Raw genomic sequence first — 11,154 nt, 5'->3', positions numbered from 1 at the left:
CCGAGGGGTGGCTCCTGGTCCTGATAAGCGTTATTTAAAAAAAAACTTTTGTTCTGCAAACGAGACTGACTCCCGCTGACAACAGGACTGTTTCGGTGCCCACAGATTCCAGACTCCAGGTTTAGACAAGTAAAAATAAAGACTTGCATTTATACGGCACCTTATCACATCTCTCAGGTGCGTCTCAAAGTGCATCACGAATAGCGAATTATTTTTTTTAAGAAGCAAGTGGCAGCCATTTTCCACACGGCAAGATCCCACAAAGGGCAATGAAAAGAAGCGACTAGTTAATCTGAATCTTGCTGCCGTTGGTCAAGGGAGTGATTTGGGGGCAGGGCCCCAGAACTGTCTGTCCTTCGACTAGTGCTGCGGGGTCTTTAACATCCACCTGACCAGACAGGGCCTCGTTTCAAGAGGCGATGCCCCAAGGAGTCCTTCGCTCAGTGGAATGTACCGCGACATTGCACAGCCCAATTTGGGCCTGAACGGGTTTGTACCGAGGGGTATCTGGGCACTCCAAGCTTAACTCGCACCGCGAACATGACCGCATCGATTGAGAGACTCTCTACTGCTCCCACACCGAGTTACTCGTCAGTCCTACTGCAGGTCCTTCAGTGGCTTAAATTAAAAAATTCCCATCCTCGTGTTGAATCCATGGCCTTGCCCCTCCCTATGTCTCCAATCTCCACCAGCGCTGCTACAACAACCTCGACCCTTGTGCATTCGCCCCACCATTGGCGGCCATGCCTTCAGCCCCGCACTGGAATCTCCCCCCACCCAAATCATCTTATTCAAGTCCCTCTGTCAAACCACTCTCGGTCACCCTCCCATTTTTCCCTTTATGCCTGTGAATCGCTATGGGGACGGTTACCTACCCAGCTTCCCACGGAGCAAGTCATCAGCAATGCGGAAAGGTGCTCATCCACAAGTCTCCAGCGCGCTCCTAAACGGGAACGGGTGTGTGGGGTACAATGGCAGCGGGGTCGCAATACGCTCAACACCCACTTCACCGGACAACCCCCCCACCCACTCTACGATACTCTAACCAGTGCAAATATATAGCGCAATATCGAGAACACCCCCACCTCTCGCTGCGTGTCTACACCCCTTCCCCGCCCCAACAGCAGAGGCACAGTTGCATATGTACATGCAGCTCTCAACACGTTGCCCAAATTGTGGTGACAGATCACGGCCTGTCCTCATCAGATGTCTGCACGACCCTGTGATCTCCAGTGAGTGTCACCGGACAGCGATCGGGGGGGGGGGGGGGGGAAGAGAACGACTGGAACACTGACCCGAAACGTTAACTCTGGTTTCCTCTCTCTACGGGTACTGCCTGACCTGCTGAGCGTTTCCAGCATTTTCACGTTGACACAGCGGCTTAGCACCTTGGTCAGAAACGTCTCGCGTCCATTTAACTTGAAATTCAGCGACTTATTCCGGTAAACGTGTGTCGTGCAGAGCTGCAGGAATCAGTAGTCAACCTGGTTTTTTTTTTTTTGCCGGCAGTGGTGGTTAGGGGAGAAAAGTTGGCCACGACCCTCACCACCCCCACCACCACCACCCCTGCTCTTCCAACGGTGCCCTGGGATCCTTAACATCTGCCCGAGGGGGCAGGCGGAGCCCCGGGTTAACGTCTCGTCCAACGGACAGCGTGTTTTGCAAGGTGCGGCGGCCCCTCAGTACTGCCCTGGGAGTGTCAGCGCGGGCGATGCACTCGAACCCCTGGAGTTGGATCTTCTGACCAGTGAGCCAAGCTAACGTGCCGGGGGGGGGTGGGTGTCAAGCCCTGTTGCTGTGCGCCGGTTAACACAAGGCCTGCTGTTCTTAACTAGAACAAAACAAACAAAAAAAAGTGCAAGAGGGCCACGTAGAACTAACCAGGGCGAACAAAGCGATGACGGCTCTTCGGCTAGCTCGGTAGTTACGGCAAATAAATACACTGTCGTGGCGACCAAGCCTTACATCGAAGATAGGAGGAGGCCATTCGGCCCCTCGAGCCTGCTCCGCCATTCAATGCGATCATGGCTGATCTGCGGATGCTATTGTATCCAAAAATAGCTAAAACGAAAAGATCCTGTTAAAGGAAGTTTTAAATGGGGAGTCTGGAACAACCCAGACTCACCAATGTAACCGTGGCCGCTGCTGTGGGAGGCAGCTCCAGGCATAAGAACTAAGAGCAGGAGTCGGCCCAACGGCCCCTCGAGCCTGCCCCGCCATTCAATAAGATCATGGCTGAACTTCGACCTCATCTCCACTTTCCCGCCCGACCCCCTCCACTAACACAATTCATTCACCCAGCGGTCAGGGTTAAGGCAGAGGTACCGGTTCAGAGCTGGCTTGAAGCGTCTGATTCGTGGCCGAGCCGGGACCCGGGGCGGAGGAGGAGGAGGAGGAGAAGCCACCTCTCGTCGGGCCGTAACTCCCGGAGCATTTCATCGCCTCCTGCAGCCGGAGCAGGGCCCGCAGGTCGCCGGTGCGCACGGCGCTGCAGAAGAGCCGGGCGTGCTCCTTCAGCTCCTCAATCTGCCGCTGGGCGCTGCTGTTCTGACGGATCAGGTCCTTGGTTTTCAGGGTGATCTCCAGCAGCCCGGACCGGCTCAGGATCTCCACCGTGTTGCGGAAGCGCCGCTGCTTGGTGGGGCTGGGGCTGGGCTGCCTGGAGGTGGGTCTGGTGGCACCGCCACCGGCGGGAGACTGAGCGCTCGGAGCACGGGGACTCGCCGGGGAAAATATGGAAGAGGAGGAAGAGCAGGAGGAGGACGACGACCAGGAGCACATGGATTCAGAGGATTCAGACTGAGAAACGAGATTTGGAGAGAGCACCGGCGGCGGGGACACGGAAACGTCAAACTGACTGAAGACACGCGCCGCGCCACACCAGGCCGGCTGCCGCGAGTTCTCCCGCCAGTTTGCCGCCGGCGAGACGTTTTGGTCGGTCTGGGACGGTGACATTTCCGGCGAGGGCGTCCCCGTCTGGTCCACGCACGGCCGTTTGCTCTTGGCCCGATCGGCTGTCCTGTCGTCTTGGGCCACGGGGTGCCCCGGCTGCCCCTGGCCGCCGCCTCCACCGTCTCGGCTCCTGTCTGGGTGAGGGGCGATCCGAGGGTAGGAGTTTAAAATCGGGAGGTAGGTGTCCTTGCCCGGCCCGGCTTTCGTCTCCGTCTTCGTGGGTCTCAGGGAGGCTGCCAAAGGCTGGCGGATGAAGACCACTCGGGTCTGGCCTGGCGGTGCACCGAGGGCGCGCTGGGCTCCCCAGGTCTGGAGCTGGGCGTGAACAAGCTGCCTCCTTGTGGGAGCGGACAAAGGCTGTTCAAAACACGGCAACGGGACAAGCAGAATTAGCATACAATGTGCAAACAGAATCGCGCGCAGTGCCTCAATGCAAGTGTATAAGACTGCGTAATCTGTTTAATATGAATATGTCCAGTGCATCTTTGGATTAACTCATCAACTGCCATGCCAGTGGCCATCTGATTAGTCAATCAAACATCGAAAAATAGGAGCAGGAGTCGGCCCTTCGAGCCTGCTCCGCCATTCAATATAATCATGGCTGATCCTCTATCTCAATACCATGTTCCCGCTCTCTCCCCATACCCCTCGATGCCTTTTGTGTCTAGAAATCTATCGATCTCCTTCTTAAATATATTTAATGACTTGGCCTCCACAGCCTTCTGTGGTAGAGAATTCCACAGGTTCACCACCCACTGAGTGAAGGAATTTCTCCTCATCTCAGTCCTAAATGTCCTACCCCGTATCCTGAGACTGTGACCCCCTGGTTCTAGACCCCCCCCAGCCAGGGGAAACATCCTCCCTGCATCCAGTCTGTCCAGCCCTGTCAGAATTTTATACGTTTCAATGAGATCCCCTCTCATTCTTCTAAACTCTAGTGAATACAGGCCTAGTCGACCCAATCTCTCCTCATACGACAGTCCTGCCATCCCAGGAATCAGTCTGGTGAACCTTCGCTGCACTCCCTCTATGGCAAGTTAACAGTGCACACACAGACAAGCGAGGGCAGGATCTGCAGCACTGTGGGTTGGGGTGGGGCGGGCCGAGGCTTTACTCTGGTTTAGTCAAATACAGAAAGTGTCAGAATCTGGGCTCGGGACGACACAACTGGAACCAATTGATGCCGGAACTGGGCAGAGTTCACAACTTGGCCATTTGACCTCTCACTCACAGTGGCTTTTTCTAGACCGAGTCGATTATTCTCTTCGAAATGTAGATATTTGGCAATGTCGCTCTACGAACGTTCTGGGGCAGTCACAACCGGTCTAGCTGTTCAATTGCTAATCAGGAAATTTCCTGACTTGGAAATATATCGGCCGTTCCTTTGTCGTCACTGGGTCAAACTCCTGGAACTCCCTCCCTAACAGCACTGTGGGAGCACCTTCACCACACGGACTGCAGCGGTTCAAGAAGGCGGCTCACCACCACCTTCTCAAGGGCAATTCAGGGTGGGCAATAAATGCTGGGCCTCGCCAGCAACGCCCACATCCCGTGAATTAATTATTTTTTTAAACTTAATTTCATGAACTAATCAGATTGCAGCACAATGCTTCAAAGGCACCATCACTTTGTAGTTGCTGTAAAGTCGGATGACAAAGTAGTTCTTGGAGGCATCCTGGAGGCCTTGCTGGGTGTGCCCTAGATCCTGGAGGCCTTGCTGGGTGTGCCCTAGATCCTGGAGGATCGCTCATCCTCAGCATCACTGGTGGCCTCATTCCTGGAGGAATTCCCCGAGGAACTCCTCGGCCAGAAGTTTCACCAGGACTGGAGAATTTGAGCTACGAGGAAAGATCGGATAGGCTGGGGTTATCGTCTTTGGAACAAAGGAGGCTGAGGGGAGACTTGATTGAGGTGTATAAAATTGAGGGGCCTGGATAGAGTGGATAGGAAGGACCTGTTTCCCTTAGCAGAGTGGTCAATATTTAAAGTAATTGGTAGCAGGATTAGAGGGGAGTTGAGGAGAACTGTTTTCACCCAGAGGGTGGTGGGGGTCTGGAACTCACTGCCTGAAAGGGTGGTAGAGGCAGAAACCCTCATTGCATTTAAAAAGTACTTGGATATGCACTTGAAGTGCCGTAACCTACAGGGCTACGGACCAAGAGCTGGAAAGTGGGATTAGGCTGGATAACTCTCTCTCGGCCGGCACAGACACGATGGGCCAAATGGCCTCCTGCTGTGCCGTAACCGTTTATGATTCGATAAGGCATCCCCATCGGTGGTGGTCCCTCCCGGCAGGAGACCACCATCTGGCAATCAACTTTATTTGCTTAAAACATAACCTATCACCACGTCTACATTCGCCGCTTTGAACGGAAAGTGGATCTGCCCTTTAAAAAGTGAAGGGGAAGAGTATATTCAACACAGAGATCGATAGATTTTTGAACATTAAGGGAATCGAGGGATATGGGGATAGTGCAGGAAAGGGGAGATGAGGAAGATGATCAGCCATGATCTCATTGAATGGCGGAACAGGCTCGAGGGGCCGAATGGCCGACTCCACAGCCCCCTCCTCTCATTCGCCACAGCGTGCAGGCTGGGGATCCACACCATCCAACTGTGCATTAGCAGGGGGGGGCTTCCTGCTCCACACCTGAAGGCAGTCACTCTCGCCGGGCTACAGGGCCACAGGGCTGGCTTTCGTGCGTGAATCTCGACAGCGAGCCTGGTCAGACTATTCAACCATGGGTGGCATCACGGCCAAGATGTCCTCCTCACCAGATCACTGCACAGATGAGAGCTCTCCAGCAGGGGTCACGGAGAGTCATTTAAAAAAAAAAAGTTATATTCATTCACGGGATGTGGGCGTCGCTGGCAAGGCTGGCATTTATTGCCCATCCCTAGTTGCCCTTGAGAAGGTGGTGGTGAGCCGCCTTCTTGAACCGCTGCAGTCCGTGTGGTGAAGGTGTTCCCACAGTGCTGTTAGGGAGGGAGTTCCAGGATTTTGAACCCAGCGACGATGAAGGATCAGCCGATATATTTCCAAGTCGGGATGGTGTGAGAGACTTGGGAGGTGATGGTGTTCCCATCAGAACCAGGAACGCGGGTGGATTTTTTCCCCCTCTCGCTAGCCCAGGACGCAGAGGCCAATTCAGGCTCTCCAGAAAACAAGAATACAAATATCATCGACTCAAACCATTTAATCTCAGAGCAAAGGTCCCACTCACCGCAAAGAGGGTGCGTTAGGTGAAGCTGTGGAGCCTAACCGTGTATGGGGGACACACACACACACCATGACGTTGCCCTACATAAACAGGGTTTCCTGGCCCGACCCATCTCTCGCATAGAATATACGGCACAGAAACAGGCCATTCGGCCCAACCAGCCCATGCCGGCGTTTATGCTCCACTCGAGCCTCCTCCCATCCTTCCTCATCTAACTCTACCAGCATAACCCTCTATTCCCTTCTCCCTCATGTGCTTATCTAGCCTCCCCTTAAATGCCTCTATACTATTCGCCTCAACCACTCCCTGTGGTAGCGAGTTCCACATTCTCCCCACTCTGGGTAAAGAAGTTTCTCCTGAACTTTATCAGGGTTTACTGCAGTAGGCTGGGGAGTAGGGGGGTCTGTACCTCTTTCAGAAGGACATTCTTCACAATGTAGACAGGAGTCAGGCTGGGGAGCGAGCTTTGTGCAGCAGTCGGCGTCTCCGCAGGATTCAACGGCGCCGGCCTCTTGCGTGCAGACTGATCCTCCGAGTCGGTCTGTTCCAGTGTACTCAGATACTCCGAGCTCGTGTCTGGGAACAAGGCAGAGAAAGAGAGGCTCAACCAACAAAATAACGCAGAGGCAACACGCACTATCTGGAGCGAGGAACAGCAAATATCTCCCACCCGCGGGAAATCAGCGTGCAAACCAATGTCTGCCTGCCAACCACAGCATCACACAGCACAGGAGGCCATTCGGCCCATCCTGCCGGTGCTGGCTCTTTGAAAGAGCTCTCCAATGAGTCCCACTGCCTCGCTCTTTCCCCACAGCCCTGCAATATTTTCCCCTTCAAGTATTTATCCAATTCCCCTTTTGAAAGTTACTATTGAATCTGCTTCCACCGCCCTTTCAGGCAGCACGTTCCAGATCACAACAACTCGCTGCGTAAAGAAAATTCTCATCTCTCCTCTGGTTCTTTTGCCAATTTTAAAACAGCGTCATCAATTTGTCCAGCCACCTTCAAAGATTTGTATATATACACTTCAAGTCTCTTTTGCCAATCACTTTAAATCGGTGTCCTCTGGTTACCGCCCCTTCTGCCAGTGGAAACAGTTTCTCATTTACTCTATTAAAACCCTTCATGATTTTGAACACCTATTAAATCTCCCCTTAACCTCCTCTGCTCCAAGAACAACAACCCCAGCTTCTCCAGTCTCTCCCCATGTCTCCCATCCCCAGTACCATTCTCGTAAACCTCCTCTGCACCCTCTCCAAGGCCTTGACATCTTTCCTAAAGTGCGGTGCCCAGAATTGGACACAATACTCCAGCTGGGGCCTAACCAGTGTTTTAGAAAGGTTTGGCATAACTTCCTTGCTTTTGTACTCTATTCCACTATTAATAAAGCCAAGGATCCCGTATGCTTTTTTTTTTAAAACATAGAAGATAGGAACAGGAGTCGGCCATTCGGCCCCTCGAGCCTGCTCCGCCATTCAATGAGATCATGGCTGATCATCCAAATTCAGTACCCTGTCCCTGCCTTCTCCCCATATCCCTTGATCCCTTTAGCCTCAAGAAATATATCCAACTCTTTCTTGAATATATTTAATGAATTGGCCTCAACTGCCTTCTGTGGTAGAGAATTCCACAGGTTCACCACTCTCTGGGTGAAGAAATTCCTCCTCATCTCTGTCCTAAATGGCTTACCCCTTATCCTTAGACTGTGACCCCTGGTTCTGGACTCCCCCGCCATCGGGAACAGCCTTCCTGCATCCAGTCTGTCTAGTCCTGTTAGAGTTTTATAAGTTTCAATGAGATCCCCTCTCATTCTTCTAACCTCCAGTGAGTATAAGCCCAATCGACCCAATCTCTCCTCATACGTCATTCCTGCCATCCCAGGTATCAGTCTGGTGAATCTTCGCTGCACTCCCTCCATGGCAAGAACATCCTTCCTCAGATAAGGCGACCAAAACTGCACAACAGCGTTATCAATTTGTCCAGCCGCCTTCAAAGATTTGTATATACACACTTCCAAGTCTCTCTGCTCCTGCACCCCCTTTACAATTGTACCATTTATCACAGAAATCACAGAAACCCCACAGTGCAGATAGAGGCCATTTCGGCCCATCGAGCCTGCACCGACACATATCCTACCCGATCCCTGTAACCCCTACACCAACACATATCCCACCCTATCCCCATAACCCCACGTATTTAATCCCCCTAACACTAAGGGTCAATTTATCATAGCCAATCAACCTAACCCGCACATCTTTGGACTGTGGGAGGAAACCGGAGCACCCGGAGGAAACCCACGCAAACACGGGGAGAATGTGCAAACTCCACACAGACAGTCACCCGAGGCCGGATTCGAACCCGGGTCCCTGGCGCTGTGAGGCAACAGTGCTAACCACTATGCCACCGTGCTGCCACTGTATACTGTATACTTTCCTCCAGTCAGAAAAACAACCATTAACTATTACTCCCTGCCTCTCAGCTAAGGGTGTACCCACACTGCTACGACCTCTTTAACCCCATGGTATTCAATTTTGCTAACAAGTCTATTATGTGGCACTTTATCAGACGCTTTGTAAAACGAATCATGCAACAGAAAACAGCACACCCAGTGACCTGCGCGAAGGGACCAGCCCTGATCCTAATATACCCCTGGTCTCTGCACGCAACACAGTAAACCACAGGGATTGGGTGGAATCTGAAGGAACAGAATCAGCGTTTCTCTGCAGTAAGTTATGCAGCTGTAAAAATTCTACAACTGGCCGTCGTGTTTGCGAGCTGGAGTGGAGAGTTGTCCAGGGGAGTTGCGAAACAGAAGACAATGGAAACCCTCTGCGGCGAGAACAGACATGTTAACTTTTCAGGTGCTGTTCCGTCTACAGAACAGAGCCCACACCTGAAACATGAACCTGTCGATGCTCTCCACAAATGAGTTGGTGATCTCACTGAAACCATAACATTCTTTATGGGCTTGACAGAGCAGATGCCGAGAGGCTGTTTCCCCCTGGCTGGAGAGTCTAGAACCAGGGGGGTCACAGTCTCAGGATAAGGGGTCGGCCATTTCGGACCGAGATGAGGAGGAATTTCTTCACTCAGAGGGTGGTGAATCTTTGGAATTCTCTAGCCCAGAGGGCTGTGGATGCTCAGTCGTCGAGTATATTCAAGACTTTTGGGCACCAGGGTAAATCAAAGGATATGGGGATCGGGCGGGAAAGTGGAGTTGAGGTCGATGGTCAGCCATGATCTTATTGAATGGCGGAGCAGGCTTGAGGGGCCGTGTGGCCGACTCCTGCTCCCAATTCTTATGTTATGCGAGTAATTGTTTGCTGTCCCACATTCTAGCGAGTGTACAGGCCGCAGGATGCCTGTCGCAATACCACCTGCTGCGACCGACTGATGTCATCTCACGTACACTGCCTGACCTCAAATGGGCAAACTAGTAAACGTGGTACCCAGTCACCTTCATGGTCCCAGTCCAATAGTTAACAAGGTTGTTGCAGAATTCTATTTTAAAAAAGGGACTGTAGAGAGCATTCCGAAGCCTCACTAAATCCCCGGTGCTGCACATTACCTGAAAACCCAGAGTCCTTTTCCGACTCTCCCCGCAACGGCCACTGTTTCTTCCCAGCGCTTCCCACGGGATTCCTTTTCTCTGCTTGTCCGTACTGACCGTCCGGCGGGTTCTCCAATTTAACGGACACCCCGCACAGCCTCTCCTTCACACTTTTGCGGGCGGTTCTGGTGCTCTCGGCCATGGGCGTTTTATCCAGAGACATGTCTCCTCGCAGGCTGGAAAATATTCTGCAGGAAAAAGGCGTTGTCATTGCTTCTGGAACTGGTGCGCAGACTGCAGCGTTTCTAACAAGCGCATTACACTGAGGCGGGGCAGTTTAAATCCGCTCATACGGGGGGAGGGGGGGCCCCTCCGTGTACCCACTGGAGAAGATGCAAAAGAAAAGGATTCACAATGGATGATACCAGAACTGAGGTGTTCTAACTACCAGGAAAGACTGAACAGGGTGAGGGCTCTTTTCTCTAGAAAAGAGAAGGCTGAGGGGCGACCTGATAGAGGTCTTTGAGATTATGAAAGGGTTCGCTAGGGTAGACGTAGAGAAGATGTTTCCACTTATCGGGGAGACCAGAACTAGGGGCCATCAATATAAGATAGTCACTAATAAATCCAATAAGGAGTTCAGGAGAAACTTCTTTACCCAGAGAGTGGTGAGAATGTGGAACTCGCTGCCACAGGGAGTGGTTGAGGCGAATAGCAGAGATGCATTTAAGGGGAAGTTAGATAAACATGAGGGAGAAGGGAATAGAAGGATATGCAGGTAGGGTTAGATGAACTAGGGTGGGAGGAGGCTCGTGTGGGGCATGGGCCCGTTTGGCGGAATGGCCTGTTTCTGGGCTGTAATTATTTTGTCTCCTTGAGTGAGAGAGCAAGTTGGTGATTGGTTCGTCAGCCCTGCCCAGCACAGTTCTGCGAGAAAATGCCAGGAGCTGTCCAGGGTGACTGGACAAGGCCCAGCTTTCCACTATAGCACGACTGACGAGATGAGAGAAACGCAAACCGCAGTCAGCGTGCTTGAGCAAACATAGAAGATAGGAGCAGGAGTAGGCCATTCGGCCCCTCGAGCCTGCTCCGCCATTCAATGAGATCATGGCTGATCATCCAAACTCAGTACCCTGTCCCTGCCTTCTCCCCATATCCCTTGATCCCTTTAGCCTCAAGAAATATATCTAACTCCTTCTTGAATATATTTAATGAATTGGCCTCAACTGCCTTCTGTGGTAGAGAATTCCACAGGTTCACCACTCTCTGGGTGAAGAAATTCCTCCTCATCTCTGTCCTAAATGGCTTACCTTAGACTGTGACCCCTGGATTTTTTTTTTTTTTTTTTATTTTTTTTTTTAAACCCAGCAAAATGGAAACTGTTATAATTTGTTAGCTGCGTAACTTTCCACCGTGCATCCCTAAGTTTCT

At 52.1% G+C, this 11,154-nt stretch overlaps 1 protein-coding gene across 1 annotated transcript; it reads right to left on the bottom strand.

The window, feature by feature from the left end:
• Window positions 1-825: 825 nt before the first annotated feature.
• On the bottom strand, window positions 826-10,868 carry LOC147096784 (CLOCK-interacting pacemaker-like). The gene is made up of 3 exons (XM_085973407.1): window positions 9,742-10,868; window positions 6,583-6,749; window positions 826-3,309 (listed from the first exon to the last, which is right to left on the bottom strand). The coding sequence occupies exons 1-3, from the start codon at window positions 9,992-9,994 to the stop codon at window positions 2,311-2,313; spliced, it is 1,419 nt and encodes a 472-aa protein (XP_085829533.1). The 5' UTR covers window positions 9,995-10,868; the 3' UTR covers window positions 826-2,310.
• Window positions 10,869-11,154: the final 286 nt, after the last annotated feature.

The sequence above is a fragment of the Somniosus microcephalus genome, chromosome 34 (assembly GCF_052327205.1).
Source record: "Somniosus microcephalus isolate GS21.2 chromosome 34, FLI_Smic_1.0, whole genome shotgun sequence".
NCBI lineage: Eukaryota > Metazoa > Chordata > Chondrichthyes > Squaliformes > Somniosidae > Somniosus > Somniosus microcephalus.
Note: the sequence above shows the minus strand (reverse complement) of the source record. Positions and strands in the feature narration are given on the sequence as shown.

Bases quoted from the DNA above. Each gene is read 5' to 3' on its own strand.
- LOC147096784 (XM_085973407.1), bottom strand. From the start codon at position 9,994: ATGACAACGCCTTTTTCCTGCAGAATATTTTCCAGCCTGCGAGGAGAC. The intron at 6,750-9,741 runs GTAATGTGCAGC...CCTTGTTCCCAG, and splicing joins AAAGGACTCTGGGTTTTCAG to ACACGAGCTCGGAGTATCTG. The intron at 3,310-6,582 runs GTACAGACCCCC...TGTTTTGAACAG, and splicing joins AGAATGTCCTTCTGAAAGAG to CCTTTGTCCGCTCCCACAAG.